At 40.8% G+C, this 27,869-nt stretch overlaps 1 protein-coding gene across 7 annotated transcripts; it reads left to right on the top strand.

Annotated features, from left to right (window-relative positions):
• Positions 1-27,263, top strand: LIG3 (DNA ligase 3). Of its 7 annotated transcripts, none has more exons than XM_026708583.2 (20): positions 1-83; positions 1,079-1,579; positions 3,465-3,608; positions 5,248-5,448; positions 5,808-5,959; positions 7,450-7,616; positions 7,872-7,949; positions 9,128-9,290; positions 11,204-11,359; positions 12,554-12,685; positions 13,498-13,577; positions 13,905-13,992; positions 14,902-14,979; positions 16,406-16,529; positions 18,011-18,153; positions 19,792-19,866; positions 21,436-21,582; positions 22,639-22,813; positions 23,659-23,753; positions 26,821-27,263. In XM_026708583.2, the coding sequence occupies exons 1-20, from the start codon at positions 65-67 to the stop codon at positions 27,055-27,057; spliced, it is 2,955 nt and encodes a 984-aa protein (XP_026564368.1). In that variant the 5' UTR covers positions 1-64; the 3' UTR covers positions 27,058-27,263. The 7 variants fall into 7 exon arrangements, with proteins under 7 accessions (XP_026564368.1, XP_087783384.1, XP_087783375.1 ...); XM_087927258.1 differs by having other exon boundaries at positions 1,035-1,579; XM_087927249.1 differs by having other exon boundaries at positions 1-155; positions 26,824-27,263.
• The last annotated feature ends 606 nt before the right edge of the window (positions 27,264-27,869 follow it).

Raw genomic sequence — 27,869 nt, 5'->3', positions numbered from 1 at the left:
GCTGGCGCTGGGAGGAGCGAGTGCAGCCGGAATTGGGGAAGCGGAGCGGCTTTTGTTCCACTTCATGCAGGCTCTCTCTGCGGGTAGGGCGGCTGCCTTTCTTCTTCGTCTCCCCTTTCCTTTTTTGCTTTCTCCCAGCGAGCTGCAAGGCCCTGGTGAGAGGCTAACCCAGATCTAGAGTGGGTGGGGAGAACAGACGTGCCGGAGGGGGGAATCGGCGGGAAGAAATGGTTGGTGGGCGCGCGGGGATTGTCTGCGACGCCCCCTTAATACCGTAATAATATTGCCAATAGAGATACCTTGACTTGTGTGACCACAGTGGAGCTCCGGATTTCTGTTGTTAAGCGAGACATTTAAGTGAGTTTGGCCCCAGTTTATGTCCTTGCTGTCCCATTTTGCGCCCTTGCCCCAGTTAAGTGAATCACTGCAGTGGATATGTTAGTAACCCAGTTGTTAAGTGAATCTGGCTTCCCCGTTGACTTCGTTTGTCAGAAGGTCACAAAAGGGGATCAACATGACCCCAGGATGCTGTAACCGTCGTAAATATGAACCAATTGCCAAGCATCTGAATTTTGATCACATGACCAGGGAGATGCTGTGAAGGTCGTAATTGGGAAAAGCACTCATAAGTCACATGTTTCAGTGCCATTGTAACTTTGAACAGTCACTAAACGAACTGTTGTAAGTTGAGGATGAGCCCCTGGCTCTCCTCTTCTAAGCTGGATGGTTACCCTCCAAGGACTTTTCTGCTCTAAAGTTCAAGGTGGTCTGTTGGGGTTTTTTACCTGTGCCTTCCCCCTAAACACATGGTCTTGAGGGTTGAGGGCTTTTTAGTGCTCTTGCAACTGACCAGTGCAGATCTTCTGTCTTGTGGTTGAGTTGCAATAGCCATTATCTCCCCCTAATAACAATTCAAACAACACCTCACTATCCCAGGTTCTTGAGAAGAGGAATTGATAGATGGATAAAATGCCAAATCCGGTCTAAACATTTGGCTAACTTTGCAGCAAAGCATAATCATTTCTTTTTCACAGCATCAGATTCAGCAAAGGAAATTACATGCTTCTTTCTCTCAAAGCTTTTCTGAAAGGAGCCAGGAACCTTAGCAGAAGTGAAAAATTGGCCTGGTTGCCAAAGAAGACACCTCACCGTCTGACCAGTGTTTTCAGATTCCTCAATAAGGGTGCCTTGCCTTTGACTGGCCTCCGGTACCACCAATCTGGCCTCTCCAGCTTTCCCCTTCCAGGAGCTTTGCATGTTTGCCATCTGACATCCTTCTCCGCTGCCTCCGAGATGGCAGAACAGCGGTACTGTGTGGACTACGCTAAGCGAGGCACTGCTGGCTGCAAAAAGTGCAAAGAGAAGATTCTTAAAGGGATGGTGCGCATTGGAAAAGTGGTGCCCAATCCCTTCACTGAATCCGGTGGGGACATGAAGGAGTGGTATCATGTCAAGTGCATATTTGAGAAACTGGAGAGGGCTCGGGCCACGACAAAGAAGATCGAAGATATCACAGACCTGGAGGGTTGGGAGGAACTGCAGGAGGCTGAAAAGGAGATGATCAATCAACACATCTCAGGTGAGCTGTGCATCACAGAGATTGTAGCGGTAGTTGCAATTATAAAAATCTCTCTTGAGTTGACCTTGCCTCCTGATGATTGAATGAAATCCATATTGCTTTTTTTAATGGTAGTAATAATATAGAAGTGACTTTGCTTTCATGCATGATGTTTATTTTTACTTTCCAGTCTAGGAAAAGCCTGGAATTTTCTATTGGTTTCCCAAGCAAATACTACCGTAATTAGATCTGGCCTCTTTATTATGCATTTATTTTTGAGGTCAAAGACAGACAAGGTACTGCCATTAGAGTGTTGGTGACATTTGTGTAAAATACAAGCCTTTGGATCATTGTTTCAAAAATATTTCCTTATCAGATTCTTCAATGCATTCAGCAGTGGCAAATCTTCTAATGGAAGGGTCTCCAACCTTGACAACTTTACAACTTGTGGACTTCAACTTCCAGAATTCTAGGAGTTGTAATCCACAAGTCGTAAAGTTGCCAGAGTTGGAGACCCCTGTTTTAATGTGCTAGAAAAGTTCTTAAAAATTCAGGGATTTTCAGAGATGCCTTCCTTGAAAATAGCCCAGTTGAACTGTATACCACAGTCAAACATCAGCAGTTCACCACAGAGAATGTTTTATGACATTTTATATTACAAAAAGTTTTACAGTAAATTTCATGTCATTAAGTGTTTTATAAAATTTGACAAATTTCAGTTCCCCAGGACTCACAGGTCCCAGATTTTGGATGTATTTTGTAAGTCCATTTGAAGTACGTTGGTTGAAAAGGAAATGCGAGTGCCTCCCAGCTGATTTTCTGCCCTTTTGAGGCCTTTTTCAGCCTCTCAGAGGCTCGAGGGAAGCCTCTACAGCCTTTGCAGGCCAAAAAACAGGCCCATTTTAGTGACAAAATGGCCCTGTTTTTCGGCCTGCAAAGGCTGCAGTGGCTTCCCTCAAGCCTCTGGGAGGCCGAAAAAGGCCTCAAAAGGGCGGAAAATCAGCTGGGAGGTGCACATGTGCAGTGAGGTAAGTTTGGCTAGGACTCACATCCCTGCACAAATGGCTCTGCGTGCCACCTATGGCATATGTGCCATAGGTTCACCATCATGGCTCTAGGATGTACTGTTTTGCCCAGTTAAAGGTTACAGACACAAGAATAGTATATGGAAGATAGTGTTTGGAACATTGTGTTGCTCTCACAACATTTCTGCCTGGTAGGACATTGTTTATACCAAGCCTAATTATCTCTCTTTCAAAGCAAGATTATAAGATGAGATAGTTAAATGATAACTAAGGTTAGGATAAATTACTGAAAAGTTATTAAGAGCAAGATATGCGTTTGGAGTTTTTAAAAAAATAAATACATGCTGTCCTAAAACAGTTTTGCCAAAGGATAGTATATAAATATTTCAACAGGTTAAATTAGGAAGAGGGTGCAATTGTGATAACAATTCTTATCCACTTAGCAAATGTTTTGTTAAATTGGGTATATATTTACATTCAATCAATATAACACAACAGAATCCCAAAGTCTGATTCCAAAAATATGAACTTATCTTCTATTACTTTTGCCAATAGACACTTGCTGCTAAATAACAAATTTGTCTCAACTTTATCTTGTAGTAATATAGACCAGGGGTATCAAACTCATGGAGTCACATCAGTATCGCGATTTTTCCCCTTTGGCATTTTGAGGCTGTTAGAATCAAATTGTATGACTGATTCTGTTAAATTACACAATAGGACAGGTTTGGAAAAAGACAGTGGGAATTATCAGAAGTTTGAAAACTGCCTGATAAAATTGCTTTAGCCTTGAAAAAAGAAGTTGGTAACTCTTAAAGACTTTTCAAACATCTGTATTGTTCAGGACACAGAATAGTGAATAATCCCCTCTCTGTTCACAGACCTTTCTTCCAAAACTGCAAACACTCCAAAGAAAAAAACTGTTATCCAGGCAAAGATTTCTCCTAGTGGACAAATATCATCACCCAAGAAAATGCCTCTGGTTTCTTCAAATCCTTCACCAAGGAAATTTTCAGGTTTTACAGGTTGGTGAGAACTCTTACTTTCTTGCAGCATATTGCTGACATTTCATTTTGACTTAAGATAGCAATGGAAGCAAAATATAATAATAAGCTATATTCATGTTAAGTTCAGCAACCTATTACCAGTCTTTAATTTCTGAAATAGATGAAGCACAATTGTTTCAAATTTCAATTAATGCTAGCTAAAAATGATATCTAATTGAAATTTAGAGGCATGTTTGGTATTAAGAAAGCCACTGGCTCTTCTTGAAAACTGTACTGGGCAAGATAAAACGGAAAGCACCTGCTCATGATAACTAGATGCAGCGTGTCCTGCAAACATGCAAACTTTATGAAGCTGACAAAAGCAAAAAACTTTGTTGTCCCAAAGTTCTGGGTGAGATTGGAGAATGGAAATTAAGATGTTACAATTCTGTGTTTAGAATGGTAATCAAAAGACAAAATGTATCTCTGCTCTCAGAAGTGTATTTTTTAAAAAACTACATGACCACAATTGAGCCCAGGATTTATGTTGCTAAGTGAGAAACTTATTAAAGTGAGTTTTACCCCTTTTTACGGCTTTTCTTGCCATTTTTGTTAAATGAATCACTGAAGTTGTTAAATTAGTAACAGAGTTATTAAGTGAATCGGGCTTTCCATTGACTTTGCTTCTCAGAAGGTCACAAAAGGGGATTACATCAGTGGTGGGATTCAAAATTTTTTACTGTGGGTGTGGCTTGGTGGGCATCATGTGACTTAGTGGGTGTGGCAGGGGAAGGATACTGCAGAATCCCCATTCCCTCCCCACCCCACTAACCTGCTTTCCAGCTCTGTTCTCCTGTGCAGGGCAACAAAAGAAGTCCCAGCCAATCATCTGGGACTCAGGAGGCAGAGAATAGATGGGGGCGGGGCCACTCAGAGGTAGGATTTGTCGATTCTCCGAACTACTCAAAATTTCTGCTACCAATTCTCCAGAACTGGTCAGAACCTGCTGAATACCATCTCTGGATCACATGACCCCAGACTATTGCAACCATCATAAATATGAACCAGTTGTTAAACATCTGAATGTATAAATCACGTGACCGTGGGGATGCTACAATGGTCATAAGTGTGAAAAATGGTCATAAGTCACTACTTTCAGTGCCATTGTAACTTCAAATGGGCTATCTGATCAGATACCGATCAGACAAATATTAGAAACTACAGACCAATATCTTTACTAAATGTGGACTATAAAATCTTTGTAACAGTATGTGCTTTGTTTCTGATTACATTTCCAACATTTGGTGGACAGAGTTTTGATAAACCTTCTATTCTTATTCATCTAATTATCAGGTGTGTGGCATATAGGGGTGGTATATCAGCCCTCTTACGAGCATTAAGAGAGCTAATTGGGTGCAGCAGTTAAACTGTTGTCCTAGAAATCAGGAGACTGAATTCCCATTAAGTGTGAAACTCAACTGAGTCATTTGGAGTGAGTCCGTTTCTCTCAGCCTAACCCACCTCATAGGTTGTTATTATTGTGGGAAAAATGAGAGGAAGACAATTAGGTATGTTTGCTGCCTTGAGTTGACCAACAGGTATAAAATAAACATATGGAAATAGTAGATGAATAAAATCAGGACATTTCTGTTTGCCCTCAAACTTTTGGTCTGTTCAGCAAAGTCGGGCACTTCTGAAGAAACAGCCACCTCTGGCTCTTCCCACAAGCCCAGCTTGTCCACCGAGAAGAGTGATCCAAAACACAAAGACTGTTTGCTGCGGGAATTCAGAAAGCTGTGTGCAATGGTGGCCGAGGAATCCAGTTACAATGTAAAAACTCAGATAATTCAGAACTTCTTACAGAAGGGAACCAGTGGAGGTATAATTTCTTTCTCTTTGTTTTCACTGGTGGGTCTTGGCAGAAACAAACCTGGGATAAACATAATATTTACTAAAATTTTATAATTTATTGTATGTATGTATAATTTATTATAAAAAGGGCAAGAGTGGCAGGATCTCATTGATAAAACCACTGAAATAGCACAGTGCTAAGAAAGGCACAAGGGCACCTAGCAGACGGTGACTTGGGTAGGGAGGGGTCTATAATCCCTAATGGTTAGCATTATTCTTATCTAATGCAGCCTAGAACAGAGGTGGTGGAGGCCTAGTCAGCTGCCGGTCTGAAAAATAGTAACCTTGTTTCTGCTGACCTATTGAAAACATCTGTACCTCTTCCAGATGGCTTTCGGGGTGATCTCTACCTAACCATCAAGCTACTCTTGCCTGGGGTCATTAAAAGTGTTTATAACTTGAACGACAAGCAGATTGTGAAGCTCTTCAGTAGGACGTTCAACTGCAGCCAGGAAGACATGGTCCGAGACCTTGAGCAGGTGAGCAAAAAGGAGTCCGGTTTTTGGTGGACAATATCCCTCTACGCAGCATGCCTCTTTCTCAAAGAGGTTGAGCATCACAATTATGGACGTAAGTCTTGACAGTCAAGAAAGACGGTCACGTGACCAGATCCACATTTACCACCTTTTTTGCAATCATTGTTAAACCAATGCCTCAGTTGTTTCAAGTTTAACATTTTTATTGGGCTATAAAATAAAATAAGATACAAAATAGGAAAGTGAATAGGAAAACAGTGGGAAGGAAGAAGGGGAAGAGAAGTGAGGGAGGATAAGAGAAAAAGAAAAAGAAACATTGACTTCTAACTCTCTTTGTTGCAGTAAAATAAGGCATTAACATCAAATCACAACTTTTGCTTTTTCATAATAATATGAACAATCGAATAAAATAGAATACTTTATTGGCCAAGTGTGATTGGACACACAAGGAATTTGTCTTGGTGTAAATACTCAGTATACGTAAAGAAAAGATACATTCGTTAAGAATCAAGAATCATAAAGTACAACATTTAATGATAGTCATAGGGTACAATCAACAATCAAATCATACTAGGAAACAGTCAATATAAATCGTAAGGATACAAGTGACAAAGTTACAGTCACAAATGGGAGGGGATGGGTGATAAGGAGTGATGAGAAGGTTAACAGTAATAGTAGTGCAGACTTTATAATAGTTGGACAGTGTTGAGGGAATTATTTGTTTAGCAGAGTGATGGCTTTCAGGAAAAAACTATTCTTGTGTCTAGTTGTTTTGGTGTGCATATGTTTCTGGCCTGGTTGTATAGCATTCTGTCACCTTTTCTTTAGGCTTCCTCTTTGGAACGATGTAGCTGCTTAAGTTTAGCTGTGAACCAAGGTTTATTGTTACTATATATTTGCAGGTTCCTTGTTAGTATACATAAGTCTTTGCAGAAGCTAACATATGATGTTACAGTATCTGTGAGCTCATCTAGGTCTGCAGAGGCATCTTCAAAAACAAGCCATTTCTATAAAGATCTAACAAATACTGTAGTTGTTAAGCAAACCCAATGTTTCCTATGGAGCAGTTCTTGCCAGAAACCAGAAGAAAACATGGCTTTTGGCAAAAACATCGTAAATCGCAGTCACGTGTCTCAGAGAAGTGTCAGAACTTTGAAACTGGGCACACACTTTGGGGGAGGGGGGGAGGGGTTCATAACTTCAAACTGTCACTAAATGACTGGTAGTAAGTCAAGGATTACATATAAGTACAATTTACTGGCAATTTACAGAGATGCCCTAGGATTGCATCCATTGTTTTTGCAGATCACAGGTTGAACTTCCCTATTGGTTTACACTTTGGTGGGCTGATGTCAAAGATTTCTGAGGCATTTCTGATTGCAATTAATTTACTATTGTCATTTATAATTGCAATTGATTACAGCTACAACGCAAACACTCCTCTGCCCGTAGTAGCACTCTCTGTAGCTGTTTCCTTTCGTATCTTAAATCAGGGTGATGTTTCAGAAACGGTGCGGATCTTCTTTGAGCAAAGCAAGTCTTGCCCTCCTGCGGCCAAGAGCCTTTTGACAATCCAGGAAGTAGATGAGTTCCTGACGCAGCTATCCAAACTTTCCAAAGAAGAGGAGCAGCAGAACCTACTGCAAGAAGTTGCATCGAGGTAGAAAAAGGAAATATTTATGAATTTTGAAGTGGGAGGGTCAGATTGGAGCAGATAAACCTAGTCAGAGATTGTTCAATGCTTCCGAAGCCTAACAGGTTCTGCTCCTTTTCCCTGAAGTGGAAGTCCTATTTTGAGGGGTGGGGGCGAGGGTAGCATAAATATACACAAAAGATACACAAAACTAGAGGCCCAGCTTTTTAGCTGTGTATTCACGTTGGCATTTTTTGTATTTGCATCCCTTTTTATTTTCAGGTGCACCGCTAATGACCTGAAGTGCATCATTCGACTGATTAAACACGACTTGAAAATGAATGCTGGCGCGAAGCACGTGTAAGCTGAGATCAGGATGAGGAGAATGTCAGAAATCTAAAAGCAGAACATGTTAGCAGTATTAATAAGGAGATTAGATAATTAGATACCTGCAGGTCTACTAATTAGTTCCAAGACCCTTTGAACTCTGTCAGTCACCATGGAAGAAAGATGTTCCTTTCAGGTATGGTCCATCGACTTCCCAGATTCCATGGTGACCATGCATAGCTTTTAGAGTGATTATTACTTTTCTTTAAAGGGCAAAGGTACTGTAATGGGGTGCCTTGAAGTTGCCTTGTGGTGATGGCTCTCACTCAAGGAGTCCCTCTCATAAAGATTCTGTTGCTCTACCATAAATCGTCACTCCAACTAAACATCCACCCTAAAAACATCTCCAGATACTGTTGAACTAAAAGCAGTTGCCCTAATTAAACCATGAGCCTCGAGCCAAGCTTCAAAAACTTCAAAGGATGTATTAGGCGCGAACATGTTGGCATGACCTGTATGAAGCCGATTCTGAGACACGTAATTCACTATCACCTATGACCCTGCTTTCCCCCCACCCCTCTGGGTATGTCATAATTCATATTCTCCAACAAAACACCTTCATAGCTGAGAGTCACCAATCATGTTCTCCAATTAGGGATTTTCGCTGCAGAAATTCCAGTAGTTTAGTTACAATCTTTGCAAAATAAGAATGGAATGCACTTTTGGTTTTAAACTGCGGCACTGCTCCTTCAAATTTCTCCTCCCTCCCTGCTGTTGATGGCAACTTTAAAACAGGCATTAGAAATGTTTTATGAATTGGCACTAAACTTCCCACCAGCCCTTGTCAACATTGCTAATAACTGGAAAGTAAATTCAAGATATTTAGAGAGATGCAACTTGGAGAAATTTGTCTTCACCAAACTGGTTGAATGTAAAAACAGCCATTTTCTTTAAATTTCTTGATATATCTGTTTTTTACATTCAATCCTGCCCTTCCTCCTGAAGGCCAAGGCAGCTGATACAACAAGTCCTATTTTTCTCCCCATAATAGCATCCCTTTAGAATAGAAAATTACTGGCACAAGGTCATCTTATGACCTGCCATGGGTGGGGATGGACTTGACCTTGAGGTTCCCCAATCCTTTTCCAGCTATACCCACACTCATCCCTTTGTAAAAAAAATAATAACCATCCTTTTCTTTTCCTACCCAGACTTGATGCATTGGACCCCAATGCTTATGAGGCTTTCAAAGCATCCCGTAATCTCCATGATGTGGTGGAGCGAGTGCTGAAGAACCAACAAGAATCTCAGCCAGGCATGAAGAAAATTCTTAGTGTCCAGGCAGCCTTGATGACCCCAGTTCAACCCATGCTGGTAAGGTACAGCTGGGGTCTATAGAGATGTGGGTTTTTTTCAGCTGCAACAGCAGGCTCTGGAACAACCTCTTTGTCTGCCTGTGTCATACTGTTACATTCAGGTTTTATTGTTAGAAAATATGCATTTAATTTAAGCATTTATTTATTTACAGTCTTCCTTTTTTTTCTGAGAGAATTGAGGGGGTGGGCAGGCGAGCTATAAGAGATCCTCTGATTTTATCCCAACATCTGCCTTGTGAATTAGGTTGGGCTGAGAGAGAGAGGAATTGGTCAAAGTTGCCCAGTATGCAATGCAGTTGGTGATTCCTTAACCTAAGTCTCAATTGTCCAAGATTAATATCTTAATGTTTGCTTTATTCTTTTATTTACTTGAATTCTGTCCATCACTCGGCATTTATGAAGCAGCTATAAAATACAATGAAATCTGCAATATAAAAAAGGGATAAAATCAAGAGTTTCATTAGTTTTTGTCAGCTTGTCTGTCCTGCTTGATACCTTTGTATAGTCCTTTAACTATGCATTTTCAAAAACATGTGGCTGTTGATGATACATTTCTAGGCCATAGTCAAACCAAAACTAATTTTCTTCTTGTTCTAAAAACAGGAAAATGTGGATGCTCCTCAGATTGTGTTTCCTAGAAAGCAAAAATCTTGTTGAGCATCTGTATTGCTTTGCCATTCAGTCTACTTAGCACTGCTTACTCTTAAGTTATCTGTAGTCTTAGCTTGGCCTTCTCCAAAAGACCTTGTCTGCATATGTGGACTGTTTTACCCTATCTGGCATCTGATTCTCCTCTCAGACATCAATTCAAAGTTCTCTAGAGGGACTTTCATGCATGCAGTTGTGTAAAGATTGAAAAGCTTAGCCGGTGATGTCACCATTGCCCTGGGGTCACCCAGTTGGGGGGCCCTTTCATGTCCCCAGGAGGAGCTAGCGTGAGGGACATGAGCTCAGCCCCACCCCACAAGAGCTCTTGGGTCTCGAACATGGGCTTGCTAACCTCCTGCCTAGGGTTCCAACCACTCAAAACCACTGTCCTCCTCTGGAAATGACAGAGTCCTTTCTATTAGGGATCTTTGATAAAGAATTACCAAAAAAAGTGCAATATATAATAATACATATTTTGACAGTGGCCAGATTGGCTTTTGCACAATGTTGGAAACAGCCTCAGGTTCCATCAGAGAAGATAATTATTCAAAAAATTTCAAGTTGTGCAGAAATGGACAAATTAACCTTGGCATTAAAAGATAAAGATACTTCAATATATTACGATAGCTGGAATAGCTGGTACAAATGGATAGATCAAAGATAGGCTTCACACTAAAAGGCAAAAGAAGATATGATAGAATCATAGTAGTGGTATACAGAAATACAGGATTAATTGTGGATATGGTATAAAATAAGGATAAAAAAAGGAGGTCTCACAAATTGTTGAAGATGAAAATGTTTTTAACTGTTTTCTATCTTTTTCTTTCTATTCTTTTTTTTTCTCTTGTCTTCTTTTTCTCTCTTGCATTTATGTGTGTGTTGTTGGTCTATTTTAATTGTAAAATCAATAAAGTATATTAAAAAACAAACAAACCACTGTCCTCCTCCAAGCTTGACAAGTTTAAGACACATAGACTTCAACTCCTAAAAGTCCCCAGCCATGATGCTACGAGCTGAAGTCCACGTGTCTTACATTTGCCACGGCTACGAAACATTAATATATGCCTGGTTTCCATGCAAGCAAGAACCTGTTTATGCACCAGTCCATGACCAAGCTGGCCAGGGAACTATAGTCCAGGGCATCTGAGAGGTGTTTAGTTTGAAAGGTTGCTGTGAATGGAATCGTGTCTAATTTGCCAGAAGGCAGCTGGTTGTTAATAAGCTAACGGGATTTTTTTCTCTCTCTCTTCCCTATTCTGTAAGGCTGAAGCTTGCAAATCGATTGAATATGCCATGAAAAAGTGTCCCAATGGCATGTATGCAGAAATTAAGTATGACGGAGAGCGTGTCCAGGTGCACAAAAAGGGAGATCATTTCTGCTATTTCAGCCGCAGTCTGAAACCTGTTCTCCCTCACAAGGTTAGCGGAGTAGATGGGCTGCCTCTGGGGGAAAGTATGGGGTTTCTGGCTCTTGTGTGGACCTCAGGTCTAATCCATGTTGTACATTATTAATCTTAATCTCAGCCACGGTGAAATCCAGCAGTACCGGAACTGTAGTTTGAGGCGGCATGCTTTGTAGTTTGATCAGGGAAAACAAGGAGTTCTAGTAGTTCTAAGTGTATATTTGATTTACAGTACCCTAAATGAAATGTTGACCTCACCGTTTCCTTGGCACTTTTATGTTTAATTGTGGGTGGTAATTTTTTTTCCCTTAGCATAAATGTGCCTAACCTTTTTTTAAAGCATTTGTTTCACCGTGCTTTTTAGACTACAGTCATCTCCCAGGTGGCTTTTTCTTTTTTGCAGCAAAAATAAAAACCATCTCTATAAATGAGATGGGCAGTATCAAAATTTGACAAATAAAATGTAATTAAATAAAAACAAGGATTGCAAAAGTATAGGGGGGCGGAGGAAAGGCAGCGTTTTTATAGCAATAGCATGAAGATATATATACACCACCCCCTGGTGCCTTACAGCACTCTGTTGGCAATTTACAATGTAAGCATTATGGCATATTGTCCCAAACAATCGACCTCAGATGGCTGAGTCAACCTTGAGCCCCGTCAGGACTGAACTCTGGTGTCAGCTCTGAGATCAGTTGCCACAAGAATGTGAACAATGAAGGGTGGGGGGTGAGGGAGTTATTTAGTACGTCGCATTAAAAAAATCCAGCTGCAGTTAATTGGTTCTCGTGATTTATGAAGTATATATAGTAAGTGGGAGGAGATAGGGAGGATTTTGTGAGAGGAGCTGGGAATGAGTTTCAGTTTTGGAAATTTCCATAGACGTACCAGAGCTGTTCCTAATAAATCAATTGGAGATTATACTTGCCTCTGAGTGATTGATTACTATGGATAATTTCTGGATGCCTAACATCCAGGCTATGGTCAGAATTTGCCTACAATACCGCATGCAACCACTGCTTGACTAATGGGTTAGTCCAGCTTGATCTAGTCCTTCTGGGAGTTGAAGTCCATACATTTTAAGCTCTGAGGTTGAGAAATACTAGGCAAGTCAAATCTTTCTGCTTTAAATGCCACTTTGATAGTTCTTGGGCCAATAGATGAGCTGAAAAAATTCACACAAGGTATTTGCTTGCTTGCTTTTCTTCAGGTGGCTCATTTTAAGGACTTTATTCCCAAGGCCTTTCCGGGAGGACACAGTATGATCTTGGATGCTGAAGTTCTTCTGATCGACACCAAGATAGGGAAGCCTCTGCCTTTTGGGACGCTGGGAGTACATAAGGTACTTCAGAAGAAGGGCTCTTCCATCACCAAAGAGAGGGTGTAATTCAGTAGTCCTCAACCTTTCCTTCACCACGGACCCCCTTTAAATACCTTTTGGTGGTCATGGGTCATGGCCACGGATCACCAGGATGTAACTCGAAATTTAAATCATAATATTCCTTCAACCTTTGCAGACCCCTTGTGACAACACTGCGCCCTCCCCCCCTCCGGGGGTCCACGGACCACAGGTTGAAAACCATTGGTATATTTATAGCAGACTTCTTTTATAAAGCAGGGAGTGAGCACCCTGTATTTAATAGAAAGAATGTAATAATGAAAAGGTATCAGCCCTTTTTAGCAGATGGGGAGGGAATGGAGGCCAGCTTTCTCCAAGATAGTTCTCTAGAAAGAATTCTCATCCCAAATTAGCAGAAACTATATAGATTCATACTGGAAGACATTGTATAGAGTAAGTAGGCAGAGCAGGGGTTCCCCCCCCCTTGTAATACTAGAATTGGAGTTATTTGGTTAAAAGTTAGAAAAAAGTCCAGATTTCAGCATTGTAGTTTTATGCCCTGGGGGGGTGCGGGGTGGGGGAATATATTTTAAAGGGAGAAAATCGGTTTTCCCTCTCCAATTCAATGACTGTTTTTATAAAATTGCAAACAAAAATAGCCTGCAAGGGGTTTCATGGGAGGGTTACCAGTTATTTATCCCTGGCTTAGACTTTGTCCTTCTCCAGAATATCCTTGGTTGTTGCTGTTCATAAAATGATATCATGCAGTCAGTTTCATGGGTTGATTTGTGGGTTCTTTTGCTATCCCTTTGCAGAAAGCTGCTTTCCAGGATGCCAATGTGTGCCTTTTTGTCTTTGACTGCATCTACTTCAATGAAGTCAGTTTGATGGACAGGTGGGTGCATAGTGAGGGTTAATCCTCCTCTCCGGTAAGTTGGGCCCAGAAGGGCCCTCTGTAGCTAGCATTGCTTCTTGTATCAGCCTGAATCTGAGCAAGCGGCCTTCACTTTTTAGTTGCCAAGAGTGGATTCTCTGCTCCATGAAAATCTCTCCTGGATTACACGTACCCTCTTGTGTTTAAACTGGTTCTCCACAAAGTATAACAGTGCTCAACAAAGTATGCCCCAAAGTAAAGGATCTGTTTGACGTTAGAATCCTGAAACGAACTTTTTCCTCAGCCACGTTTTTCTTCTAGTGATTTCCCCATTTCTGTTTCCTTTAGGCCTCTGCGTGAGCGTCGCAAATTTCTCCATGATAACATGGTGGAAATTCCCAATCGAATTCTCTTTTCAGAGATGAAGCATGTCACGGTAGGTACCATTTTGGATGGCAAGAATGAGACTTGGAGAAGCCTAAAAATGTTCAGTGGGAGTTCTCTGAATCTTCCATACATGAGTGAGCCATTGGGTGCTTAACTTTCTGTGTCTCAAAAAAAGTTTGTGTCCTCTTCCCTATCCTGATGCCATTCATTCATTCATTCATTCATTCGTAAAAGTTATATGGCTGATTCTAGGTCACGCACACACAACAAGCAATAAAAACAGGGGCTGGACCAGCTGTGAAGTGTTCTTTTTAGATTCCCCATCCTGGGGCCCTATGCTCCATATAACTCCTTTCTTCTTCCAGTCCGTCTGGATTAATAGATAATAGTGTCAAAGGTAAGAAAGCAACCTTGACAAAAACATTCAAGAACCATCACCTAAGCAAAGAGAAATGGAACAATCTTTCGTTCCCAAGAAGCAAAATAGTTTTCAGAAGTGACTTAAAACAGGCTCTTCTTTGATTCACTGAGGTCTGAGAAGGAGGAGAGGTAAGGAACAATCAAGGTTGCAAGATTCTGTTATAACCAGTTTCAGTCAGGTATGGTTGTAGTGTTTGTATTGAATTGATTCACTGGTCTAGTCTGAAAAAAAATGGAATAGATAGCAGAATTAGGATAAATAGGTTTTAATGAGATGCTAACCCTTCTAGCTTTACAATTCATGAAAAGTATGTGTGCCAAACATAGGTCATAAGAGGTAGAATGTCTTAAGTAGGCCAGGAATTTTCAAGCAAAATGAAATAAGTGAGTTGGCTGGCTGGCTTATTATCTGAAATAAATGTGGACAATAGGCCAATTAAATCTTCTGGATAAGACCTTCGGAAATGTTTAAATATCCAGTGGCGTTCCTAATCTCAGTCGTGTTTTTGCAACTTTCTCTTTTTTCCTTGTTTTCCAGAAAGCTTCAGACCTCGCTGACATGATCAACCGAGTCATCCGGGAAGGGCTGGAGGGATTGGTGCTGAAAGATCTCAAGGTATGCAAGCTGCTGTTTTTGCCCGCCCATTTTATCCAACAGGCTACAAAGTCCAGAAAAACTAAAAAAAAACCATAACTGGAATGCTGTTTTGACTTCAGAAATATCCCCCCCACCATAATATTAAAGAGCGTCTTCCCTGATCATATCCAGTTTCCTTTTAAAGCCATTCAGTCAGCAACCATCCATCTTACCGTAATGAGTTTCAGAGACTAAACTGAATGTTCTTTGGGAACTTTTGTTCTACATCAGCGGCCCCCAATTTTGGGGGTGCCAGGGTTCAATTCTGTAGAGAATAGTTGTTCCAGGGTTGGTGGGGTGGGCGTGGTTTCATGTGCTGCCTAGATCCTGTATGTGTGTGAATGGGGCCTCACTCACTTGTGCAGCCCAGTTCTTGGTGGGCCATGGACCGGTACTGGCCTGGGATTTGGGGACCCCTGTTCTAAATCTTCCAGTCTATCTAATTAGTTAGTGTTTTGAGAGAGGGGAAATAATCTCTATTAAATTATAGAAGAATAGTCCTCTATGGTTGATTGTATACATGCCTTCTTTTCCCTGGCTCAGGATTACCAATTTTCAAGCCTGTTGTTCTAGGAAAGATGTACAACCCCCCGATCATCTTGACTGACCTCTTTAGCATTCCTTCCAAATCCCCACATATAAAAAAGATGATCACAAGATGATTAAAGAAAAGGATTTGGAGAAGGAACTTGCATTGTTTACCTTGATTCTATCACAGCATCTGGTAATGCTGTTTCTATGGAACTCAGAGCCAGAATAGTGTTAGGTCACCAATTCCTTATTGCAGATAAGCAGACCTCAAGAAATAAGTAGTAAAAGATGTTGAAGAATGATTTTAAAGCTATCCTTGGGTGAAAAAAATACATTGACACAGATTTTTTTTTTAAAAAAAGAGTTAGCTGCTGATGCATATATCTCAATATATTATATTAGGAAGAATATAAAATGGGTGGGAACTTACATTGTGTCTAGAGTTAGAGAACAATTATGTGGTATGAGATGCCAGGATTGCATGCTACTCTCAAAATCCCTCCCAGAGTTCCTGTAAAAGTTGCTGCTGAATTGTAATTTTTGTTGTGATGGAGAAGGAAATTGTTAAAATTGTAACTATGAGAACCATATTGAGTATAATTTAGTTGAAATCAAGAGTTGCCCTCTGATCTGCCTTCCCCTTTACCTTTTGGAGCAGAGGTCTCCAAGCTATGCTGGCTGGAGAATTCTGGGAGTTGGAAGTCCACAAGGCTTAAAGTTGCCAGGTTTGGGGACCCCTGTTTTGGAGTGTCGATACCAATTAAAGGCCACCTGCGGCCTTTTATCTCCAAAGATGGGATCTGCACTAAAGAGAGTAAGACCATCCTTTCCTCCTTAGAATCTATCATTTCCATTCTGCTTTTGTTTTGGATAGAGTATTTATGAACCAGGAAAACGCCACTGGCTCAAAGTGAAGAAGGACTATCTGAATGAAGGAGCAATGGCAGACACAGCAGACCTGGTGGTTTTGGGCGCCTTCTATGGCCAGGGGAGCAAAGGTGGGTATTTTTAAAAAAATCCAGACTGAGAATCCAAATTCTTATTCTTTCTAGTTCACGCTGACCTGCTGTAGTTCTCTGAGATGATAGATGAAAGCTTTGAGATGCTTCCCAAGATGTTTGAACTTGAAAAGTTTTACATCCAAATCAGTAAAGAGCAGGATTTATACTGAGGCAGTGTAGTAATTGAGTCACTAACTATAGTTCTCCAGAATTTCAGATTGGAATCTCTATCCCAGTGTTTCTTAACCTTGGCAACTTTAAGACAGGGGATTTTAATTCCCAGAAATCTCCAGCCAGCCAAGTGGGGAATTAAAGTCCCCACATCTTAAAAGTTGCCAAGGTTGAAAAACACTGCTCTAGCCTGTTGAAGTTGGTTGGGTGTGGACCATGGGAAGTTTTACACGCAGAGTGCATGATTGATCATTAAACTATGGGATGCTTCATAACAAATAGTAAGAGTCTGATCCTCACCATATAAAGAACTGATTTGATTAGGAATCTGTCTCATTATATGCCTACTTTTAACTTAATCCTGTGACCTTTCAGAGCCTCAGGCAGCTTTTCTCAACTTTTTTGCTCAGGAAATATCTGCAACAAAATTCAAAAGATATGAAAACTTCCCAATACAATCCACTTCTTACCTACACCACCCACATTTTACAATAGCAAAGTGAGGAACTGAATCAAGGCCAATAAAACTTCCCACCACTGCAAGGCTAGTGTCATGCCCCTGGTGGAGACTGACTCTGAGGGAGAGGAGGAACAGCCAACAGGAAGTGGAGGTGTGGCTCCAGAAGTTGTGGAGGAGGCTGGGGAGGGGCAGAGGCTGGCTGAGCAGTCAGAGGAAGAACCAGACCCATCCCCTCTTCATCCTAAGACATGCAGGGAGGAACGAAGAAGGCAACAACTTGGCTTAGGAGAGAGGAAGCGGCCATGATCCCCCTCATTGGTTGCAGCTTGGGACAATAGTATATAAGAGAGACAGTTAAAACACAGCGTTGCCAGAAGCAAAGCATGTATTATTTTGGGCTGAAGTTATCTTGGTTGGCATCCTTCCAACAGACTGTGCCTTGCTATCTCCTCGAAGTTGGTAATTACTTATCCTGGTCTGTTGCGGAAGTTCCTTCATTGTAGTTTGTTTTAGTTTTTTATTTCACCTCTATCTGTTCATTAAGTTTGGACTGTATTGCTTTCTTTTGAAGACTATTTTTGAATACATTTTATGTCTAGCTGAGAATTATTGAACAGTGGGGCCAAGTTGGAGGCATTAAAGGACATTTATTTATGTTTTGGATTTTGCTATGTTTGCCATCACAGCTAGCATTGCATGTGATGCAATGTTCAAAACCCAAATGTTTTTGGGTTGTTTTTAATTACAGTCTCTGAGGGTTGTCATGAGAAGAGATTCTAGAAGATAAAATTAGATTTATTCCCCTCCTTCATCAGATTGCCATTTTTGTCTCTTCTCACTGCCTTAGGTGGGATGATGTCCATCTTTCTCATGGGTTGCTATGATCCTGACAGCCAGAAGTGGTGCACGGTGACCAAATGTGCTGGTGGACATGATGATGCCACGCTTGCCCGGCTGCAGAAAGAATTGGACATGGTGAAAATCAGCAAGGTTTGTGTTTAGAAGGCCTAGATGAAAAAGCCCCCTGTGATTCTTACCTTGCAAGGAAATGATGATGTTTTTGCTGTAACTTGAAACATTGAAGGTAAAACCAACTTTTTTAGCATTAAATTTTTCCCTGATTGAGTTTAATGCTAAAGATTAAGATCCAGTTTCATTTTCCAATTAGCCCATGTGCACAAATGATCATCCAGATATGGGTTTTTAAAGTTCACAGACAGACCATGCTCTTTTCTCTATATTGCTGCATTTAAAGGAATATTAAATGCCATTTTACTATAACTTGGTCCTAATGGATAACAACTCAGGTTTGTGCAAAGTGGAATAAATAGGGAAGAGGTGCAGAAGACTAAGGGTTGCTCCTTCTCATTCCTATGTGTTGTTATATTGAAACTGAATTATTATTCGATCATTTCATCTCTTTCTCTAGTATCTCAGGATAATGCTTGGTTAAGATAGGGCCTGCCCTGTGGTAATGTACTTATCTATACTAAGTTAAAACTTACTTGCAATGTTTGTATATTGTCCCTATTATAGAATTCCATGCACCCTAAAGCAACTGAAATTATTGTCTCCCACAATCACAACAACTAAAGTCCTGTTGAAATAATCTTGTATTATTTGGTTTTTATTTAGTTAGTATGTCGTTCAGATACAGCAATTCGTAAATCATGGTCTCCGACGATAAGTTCTATTATTGTGACACTAGCAAACCATGATTAGACCATGATTAATGGGCTCAGTTCCAGCACAGTGTGTGAACCAAATTACTCAAAATCTTGATGTATTAGAAAGCTTAAAACTATTTTTTGATCCTACCTTCTAGACTACTAAACATCCCAAAATATCTCAAGCTCAGATTTTACTGCTTCGTTGTTACTGCCTCATTAAAGCCAGATATTAGCTAATTTGGAAGAAAGCTAGAATAATCTTTTTTTTATAGACTTAAAATCACAATTGGGATCAGATTTTCTGTTGCTAAACAAGGCCATTCTTAAATGTGTCACACCTGATTTTGCGACTGCAAAATAAAAAACTGGAGTTGTTAAAGGGACTCAAGCTTTTCCCATTGATTTTGCTTGTCGGAAGCTAGCTAGGAAGATTGCAAATGGTGATCACATGACCCTGGGATGTTCAACCATTGTAAACCATTCCTGTTTGCCAAGCACCTAAATTTTGATCACATGACTGAGGGGATGCTTCTACAGTTGTAAGTGTAAGAAATGGATGTAAGTTGCTTTTTTTCAGTACTGTTGTAACTTCAGTCACTAAATGAATGGCTATAAGTCAAGGACTACTTTATTCTAATATGAAATAACTTCAGGAGTTTGCTAATTAGCCAACTTTCTGGAATGCTTGAACACAGACTCATAGTTCAGTCTCTCTGGAGGATGGCAGCCGTATTCAATCTACCTTGCTCTATACTAGGTCTTTAATCTCTTTGGAATTATTCAGGTATTAAAAGTTTGTTTGTGGACAGCTTCTGTGTCAAAGCTTTGAAAACTGCAGTGCAATGCAATTTCCTTAGATATATGGGAACCAATTATTCCTTTAATCGTTATTAAAGTATTTCCCATCCCTTAATAATGGGCTAAATTGATGGATGCCTCTTTATCTTCCATTGTCTAGGATCCCAGTAAAATTCCAGACTGGTTAAAGATTAATAAGAATTATTATCCGGATTTCATTGTTCCAGACCCAAAGGTAAAATGTCTCATGGGAGTGGGAGTTTCCCATGCAAAAGTGGTTTCCCTGCCATGAACCCTTCCTGGGAGAGGCCCTTTTAAACGGTTTGCAGGCATTTGAGGCAGCTGAATTGCTGAAATGAAATCAGCAGCATGGATGGAAATCATTCCAATCCCATGGAAGGAAATCCACTAGAAAGCCACCACAATCCAGGAAAAGGACCTTTGTTCCCTCACATTTTTCTTGTTATTTCATTTTGCTATAAAATTCATCTCTCCAAATTATGGAGGAAGTTGAGAGAGCAATACACCTCTCACAGCAGTGGGATCCTACCCGGTTCCACTACCGCTTCGGTGATCGGGGATGTGCGCACACACACCTAACGTGCGTGTGCAGCTTTTCTCACGCCAGCTGAGGCCTGCAGCGCCAATCCGCTGAGAGGATAAAGAGAAAAGTGCAGGGCTGGGTGGGAGCTATTTTTTTTTCCTCCTCTCAGCTGATCTGGAGGCTTTTTATATATATATATACTACTGGTTCGGCTGAACTGGTGGGATACCACCACTGACCTCTCAAGATTTCTGTATGTGTAGGCAGGAAAATCATGGAAGAATACTAGTAGCAGATACAAACCAATCAATTTCTGAAAAGCCAAGAAAAAGTGGGCGTAGGAAACTGGACCTTGTAGAAGGTATTATACATTGATCTACTGTATATCCATACAACTCACACAGCCCTAAGGATTAGAAATCAAAAACAAAAACAGAATAGAATAGAATGTAATTGAGCAAGTCTCGCACTGTAGTATTCTGGACCAGATTCACTCTAAGCAAACATTGCATTAAAGTCCTGTTTTTATATACTAGATAGTTGCCTTGAGAGAGATTCAAGAAGATACAGTCTGTTAAGAATATTTTATTTTGGACTTAATGCCCTAAATGTCCTTTGGTACACTGTTAGGATTATGCAGAAAATCAGTCCAAAGGTGGTTCAGTTGAATGTCCTAAGGAAAAAATATATTTGAACTGATTAAAGCCGAATTGGATGCTTCCAAATTGATCCAATATTTTAATGACATAAAAAGGGTTTTTTTTTGCCAAACAAATCAACAACTTGAGTTAATTTAGTTATTAATTCAGGGCTCTTCATGGATTCTTCTGATTGGCTAGCTACTAAATTATCTAATATGATAGTTCAAATTGATCTCACACAATCCAAAACGCTCAGTTGTGTGCCTGCCTCTTGAAATTAATGAAAAACATAAAAGCATGTATGGAATTGATGGACCGCAATCACTCATGGTTCCTGTAAAAGAAGATATATATATATATATGTAGCTCGTTGTTAAAACTGTTGAGTCCTTGGTGCTTTCTGAGCTTCGTTATTTGCTTGCAAACATTTCATTATCCAACTAGGTGATCACAGTGATGTTATCTAGGTGAGTAATGAAACATCGGCAAGTAAACAATCAAGCTCAGAGAGCACCAAGGATGCCACATCACTCATGGTGCTCCACACGGTACTCCCATCTCTTGGTTCCTTGGCAAGGAGGATTCCCCCCCCCCGCTCAATTGTTACCATTTGTCTTAGGCAGCACCAGTCTGGGAGATCACAGGCGCTGAATTCTCTAAAGCAGAGGCCCACACAGCTGATGGGATCTCAATCCGCTTCCCCCGGTGTACTCGTATCCGGGATGACAAAGATTGGACTACCTCCACTACCCTCCCACAACTCAGGGTGAGTCACTTGTTTTACGGATATGGCCACCCTATATATTCTGAACATACCATACTGTGGTCTGTTATCTGCAAAATATAATTCTCAGCATTTCTGCATAATATATATATCCCAGCTCTCCTCCTTCGTCATACAATTCAGTATTCTTCTCACCCTATATATTCTGAACATAGTATACTGTGATCAGTATCTATGAAATATAATTCTCAGCATTTCTGCATTATTTCTCTCTCCCCCTCCCTCCATTCCAGCTCTCCTCCTTCATCATAACATTCCGTCTTCCTGCCAATCTGCTCTGAGTACCAGCACACACGATTCGTCTTTCCTCTGTGGCTTACATCTTGTCATTGAGAACGTCTCCGCTCCCATTACCTCAGAGTATCTTTTGAAAAAGAACCCCCATCTCCCGAGTCTCTTACTTAGTCAAGAGAGCGATAAGATACCTTCGCTTTTCAGTGGCCGTGCTAAGGATGAGGAGTAGGAAAGGAAGTGTTGTTTAGTGTTTTTAGCCATGAAATGTAGGGATGGGTCTCTCGGTAGGTTTCTGGGTTCCTCAAATGGGAAAGTCCACTGCCCTCTATGTTGCAGCGGTGAATTCTTTGAAAAGCATAGGGTTGAAGACATGGGGTAATGGGATCCAGAGTTGGTGGATCAGTCTGATTCACATTTGACCTTGTAGATCAGCTTTTGCACAACCTTCCGTTAGGATAATTCAAACCCATCTGTCTGGAAGAGGCTGGCTTGATGAACGCATCTAAATTCTGTTTCCAGAGAAAATAGTCAATAGTAGTTAAAAACTTAGTATGTACACATTGAGAAAAAGATAACAAATTGAAGCTTTTAATAACCCCCAACTTCTCTCATCCACATTAATCTGGAATCTGTGCCATTTGTTAACTCAGAGGTTTTCTTGGGAATAATTTACCAGTTGCCTATTGTCCTGTTTGTTCCAGAAGAATCTGAATTGTATCTTGCAGATAGAAGTGAGAAGTTTTAGAAGGACTTGCTACAAAGTTTTTTTCCCCCATTTCATGGAACTCTCTGGCTTTTATGCAGGAGCTGTACCAAATATCTAAAGAAAAATCAGACTTCTTGGTAGTTGCTGCAGAAGAAGAGAACTCCACAGCAGGCAGCAGTGGAGAAACTGATGGCCAGCCCAAGTTATCTTCTCCTCAGAAGGCTGCAAAACAGCATTCCAAGAAGTCCCCTGCGAAAGCTAAGAAGCCTGAAGGTAAGCAGTTTTAGAAAAGGTATTACAACTTCTCCAGGGATCCATTTTTACTCCCCACCCCACCCCACCCCAAGTTAGATTTCTTCTAGTAAGACCTTGTTCTGTAGAGTTCTCAGAGAGGATTTATGGTTGCGAGGACCAGAATTTTTGAAGTAATTGCTATGTACTACATGTGCACAGTGATTTCCTCCAGAAATGTAAACACTGCAACACCTTCTTTCCAATTGAAACATGTTTTTTATGGTTACTATTTAAATTGCCATGTGCTTAGCAAATCTATTAAATCAGTGGTGATAAAACTATTGTTTTAGTACTTGTTTGCTAGATACGTGGGGCGAATTACCGCTATATATTTTGGAAGCTTTAAAAAAAAAATGGCCCATTCCCTGTCTTCAACAATGAGAATTCACTTCTCATGGGCAATTTTGGTCCGTTAGAAACTGAATCAAATTCTGTTTTGATTTGTGCTACCAATGTTCAAAATGCTCTCGGGTACGATATAAAGATGAGGTTTTCCTCAGGTTGCTTTTGGTGGTCAGTGTGAGAAGGTACATACAACATCCCAGTCCTTGCAGAAACAATTACCTGTTACCAGCTTTGAATCCTACGATGAAACAAGCTATAAAATCAGAACTAAAAGCTTTGTTATTTTCAAATATAACCACAGTCAACAGGAATGGCTGCAGAGCCTGTCCGAAGGTGACCACTGTCTATATTTGCATAGGCAAGATTGTCTTCCTTATATGAATCCATTCATCGGTGTGGGGAGGGTGTTTGAGTGGTTTTTTTTTTGCCATCTCCTTAGCGCTGATGTAGAAACGTTTTTTTTTTCCCTCTCTCCTTAGCCAGCAAACTGGTAGATAAATCTCCACTGAAAAAAACTGAGGGAAAGCGAGGAGAAAAAAGAAAAGCACCTGAGATGGAGGTGGACAAAAGAAAGGTAAGAATCTCAATGTAAATAAATTTAAAAATTCTGTGAACCTCCTTGTCATCTATACTATATATTCTAAGCTTTTTGTAAGGATGGAGAACTGAATTTCACACCCCAAGTAAATGTTACTTGAGTCTGTTCCAGTTCCCAAGCATTTCATATTACAGGTAGTCCTCAACTTGCTGCCACAATTGGGACCAGAATCTCAGGTTGTTGAGCAAAAGAATCATTAAATGAGTTTTCATGTAACCATTTTGCTCAACAGCCACAGTCTTGATACTCCCAGTCATGGTCATAAGCAGTCTCTCAAGTCGGTAAGTAGAGAGTCTGAGGTAAGGAGCACACGGGTGTCTGAGGGAATTGGAGCAGGCGCTAGGAGCCTGGCACAGACTTCAGGGTCCCCCAGCATGTGGAAACTTTCCATGGCTGCTTCCCACCAGGCCCAGGGTGCCTATTACACAATTTTGAGAAGCAGCCTTCCAAATAATTGCAAGAATAAGGTAAAGGTTCCCCTCGCACATATGTGCTAGTCGTTTCCGGCTCTGGGGGGGGCGGTGCTCATCTCCGTTACAAAGCCGAAGAGCCAGCGCTGTCTGAAGAGGTCTTTGTGGTCATCTGGCCGGTATGACTAAATGCCGAAGGTGCACAGAACACTGTCACCTTCCCACCAAAGTGGTCCCTATTTTTCTACTTGCATTTTTACATGCTTTTGAACTGCTAGGTTGGCAGAAGCTGGGACAAGTAACGGGAATTCACTCCGTTACATGGTGCTAGGGATTCGAATCACCGAACTGCTGACCTTTCTGATCGACAAGCTCAGCGTCTTAGCCACTGAGCCACCGTGTCCCTTAAGATTGCAAGAATAGTGCCTGCTTAAAGACTGGGGCAAGGCCACCTTGGTGGGAAGGCAGCCCTGCCTCACATAGACTGCGTGCGCCCATCAGCAGAAGAACTGCAAGGCTAAGTGGGACAATGCTGTGGAATTGTAACTAGTCAAGGCCTCCTAGACCCGGTGGGCAGGGAGCAAGCTTGAGCCTCCTGAGTGTGATGAAATGCAGCAGCTTTGCATGCACGGGTGGGATGGTCAGATGGGGAAAGAGATAGGTGGGTGAGGAGAATTGCAGCATTCCTGCGGTCTCAGTGTGGGCAGACAGCCAAGCATCTGGATTTTCATCCAGGGGGAACTGCAATGGCTGTAACTTTAGGTACAAGTCATTACGTCCCTTCCCTCAGTATCCTCGTAATTTCAAATGGTTGCTGAATGAACGGTTGTAAATTGAAGAATACCTATAGTAGCCAGTCTGCCTTTTCAAAGTTCTCTTTAGCTTCAGCTATTTCTTGAGGAAATGTAGTCTGCATTGCAGAAACTGGAATTGTTTTACAGTAGAGTTGGACAGTATTGTCTCATCAACATTTGGCTAATATAACTGAATTGCATTTCTCCATTAAAAGATAATCTTTTGCCAATCACCAATTGAGGATATGCTGAGAACAGAGCTGAAAGCTCCCAAAAGCGTCTTTTGGGCTACTTCTCCTTCCTCCTTGTTAGAAAACAATATTGAACTACCTACCCTTGGCAAGGAGATGGTTGGCTTTTTCAAGCCCATCACAAAACTATGAGTTCTTCAGCACAACTATTGTTTTCCTTACAGAGAAGCTGAATTGGAGAGCTAGCAGAGCAGTTCTCTCTCGTGCAGTGGAAAGTAGTGAGGACACCAGGCCCTATCTGAGACCTAGTTACACACTCTCAAAACACCGTCTCAGATTTAGCCATTAAATGACTGCAGTAAACCAGACTACTTCTTACTACTTGTCACATATTTTTAAACCTTTTCACTTAAATGAAGAAGAAAAAAAGCACAAAAAATCCAATTGGTCGATTAATTTGAATTTAGGTAAGCTTTGCACTCCTATATGAGTGCATCCCCTCACCCCTTTCTGTGGAAAAATTCTTTGGGATTGTGGGAAGAGAGGGAGAAAAGACACTGGATGCAACCATTTCACATTTTAACAGGCATCCCATTAACACATTGCATCCTTGAGTGCTATTGCCAGAAGGATGGTTCTCCATCTTATTTTGGGGTAGGGTGGGAGGCTGCTTATTTTTTCCCTAGTGGCTATCACAGAACACTTAATGCATTACAAATTGGGTTCTCATTTACCGTTTCCTTTTCTTGAAGTAAAGCAAGGTTCTTGAATTATTCCCCTGCTTTTTAAAATTGTTTCCTAAGTCACTACAGGACTACATTTTGTCACTAACTGCATTCACACACAAACTTCATCGCTTCACTAAAATAATCTGGGCTCAGGCAGCAATATAGGTAATCCTCAATTTACAAGCATTCGTTTAATGACTGCTGGAAGTTACAATGGCATTGGGAAAAAAAAGTAAATTATAACCGTTTTTCACAGGACCATTGCAGCATTCCCAAGGCCATGTGATCAAAATTCAGTCACTTGGCTACTGGCATTTATTTGTGACGGTTGCAATGCCCTGCAGTCATGTGGCCACTTTTTGTGACCTTCTGACAAGCAAAGTCAAGAGTCATTTTAACTATGGTATTAAAAACTGCAGTGATTTGCTTAACAACTGTGGGAAGTAAGGTCATAAAATGGGACAAACCTCACTTCCGAGATGGGTAAAATGAGGACCCGAATTGGTGGGGGCAATATGCTGATTCTGTAAACTGCCTAGAGAGGGTTGTAAAGCGGTATATAAGTCCAAGTGCTATTGCTATTAACTGTCTTGCTTAGCTGCCGAAATTTTGGCCTCAGTTTTGGTCATAAGTCAAGGACTACCTTATAGTCTGTGTTTCCATAGCATGCAAAGCAAGAATAAAGCCCTAGGATAATTCTAACCAAGCTTAGCATTTTCACAGAAAGGTAGTTGTTCCAGAATCTTCCACAGACCTGATCTTGTGTACACACAGCCCCTAAATGCTGAGGTACATTTCTCTTAATGAAGGCTGCTACCATAGATTGCCACAGCCCTGGTTTCTTCTGAATTAGAACTTTTTTAAGAACATAATTCTCATTGACTATTCATCCTCCTCTCGTGTTTCCTACCTCGAAACAGCAGGTGCTACTGGACGTCTTCACTGGGGTTAAACTTTATCTTCCCCCTTCCGTGGAGGGTTTCAGGAAACTCAAGCGTTATTTCATAGCCTATGATGGAGACCTGGTTCAAGAATATGAGGCCACTTCAGCAACACATGTGATGGAGAGGATGGAAGACAACCCAGCTGCTAAGCATGTGTCCCCCGAGTGGATTTGGGAATGCATCCGAAAGAGAAGACTGGTGACTCCATGCTAGATTACCTGCTGTAAGAAAATAGCTCCAGTGGAGGGGAAATGATTAAAATTAGAGACTCCTTAACTGCATCCATCCGTCTGGAATGAATCAAGCACCTAATGAAAAAAAAAATGACTGAATAGCAATCAATTTAAAATATTTCCACTTGTTTTTAATGTGTAGGGTTTTTTTTTTAATGAAAAATAAGAATAAAATCTTATCTGGAAGCTCCCTTTCCTAATTTTCACTCAGTGATAGCACTGTTATCTAGCTGGGTAATGAAACGTCTGCAAGAAAACTATCAAGCTTAGAGAACACCAAGGACTCCACATCTCATGTGCCATAAATCGGTTCTCCGTAACATAATGTTGTGCAAAAATTTTGTATATAATTTTTTAAAGATCAGTTTGGCACTACATAACCATGTGTTTCTATTTTGTTTCTATTTCTCAGCCCTTCACTACGTGACGGTTTATTTTAGCCTTCTTTGCATCTGGAAGTTTTTAGAGAAGTTACTAGCATGCATTTTTATGTTATATTTTGTTTGAAGTGAAAAACTGCTTATTTTTGATAGAATGTTTAATGGATGGATGGTCTCATTACCAGACAGATTTGCAGGGTTGGACGACCATATCTGCCTGCCACATAATCTTTTAACAGTACGATGTCAATCTGGAATTAGGGGTTCCTGAGGGTTCTTTCCTGGGTCTAATGCTCAGTATTTCCATGACTTCGATAAAATCACAGAAGGGATGCTTATCAAATTGACCCAAAGCTGGAAATCCCTAACCCTCAAAAGACAGGTTCAAGGATAGTGATAGACTTGAACATTC

The sequence above is a fragment of the Pseudonaja textilis genome, chromosome 1, assembly GCF_049901715.1.
Source record: "Pseudonaja textilis isolate UNSWEBS1 chromosome 1, rPseTex1.2, whole genome shotgun sequence".
NCBI lineage: Eukaryota > Metazoa > Chordata > Lepidosauria > Squamata > Elapidae > Pseudonaja > Pseudonaja textilis.
This window is presented reverse-complemented; position numbering and strand designations above follow the sequence as displayed.

Coding starts and splice junctions, on each gene's coding strand:
- LIG3 (XM_087927243.1), top strand. CDS start 65: ATGCAGGCTCTCTCTGCGGGTAGGGCGGCTGCCTTTCTTCTTCGTCTC. Junction 3,609..5,247: donor GAAATTTTCAGGTTTTACAG/GTTGGTGAGAAC, acceptor TGGTCTGTTCAG/CAAAGTCGGGCACTTCTGAA. Junction 19,867..21,435: donor TCATTGTTCCAGACCCAAAG/GTAAAATGTCTC, acceptor CATTTGTCTTAG/GCAGCACCAGTCTGGGAGAT.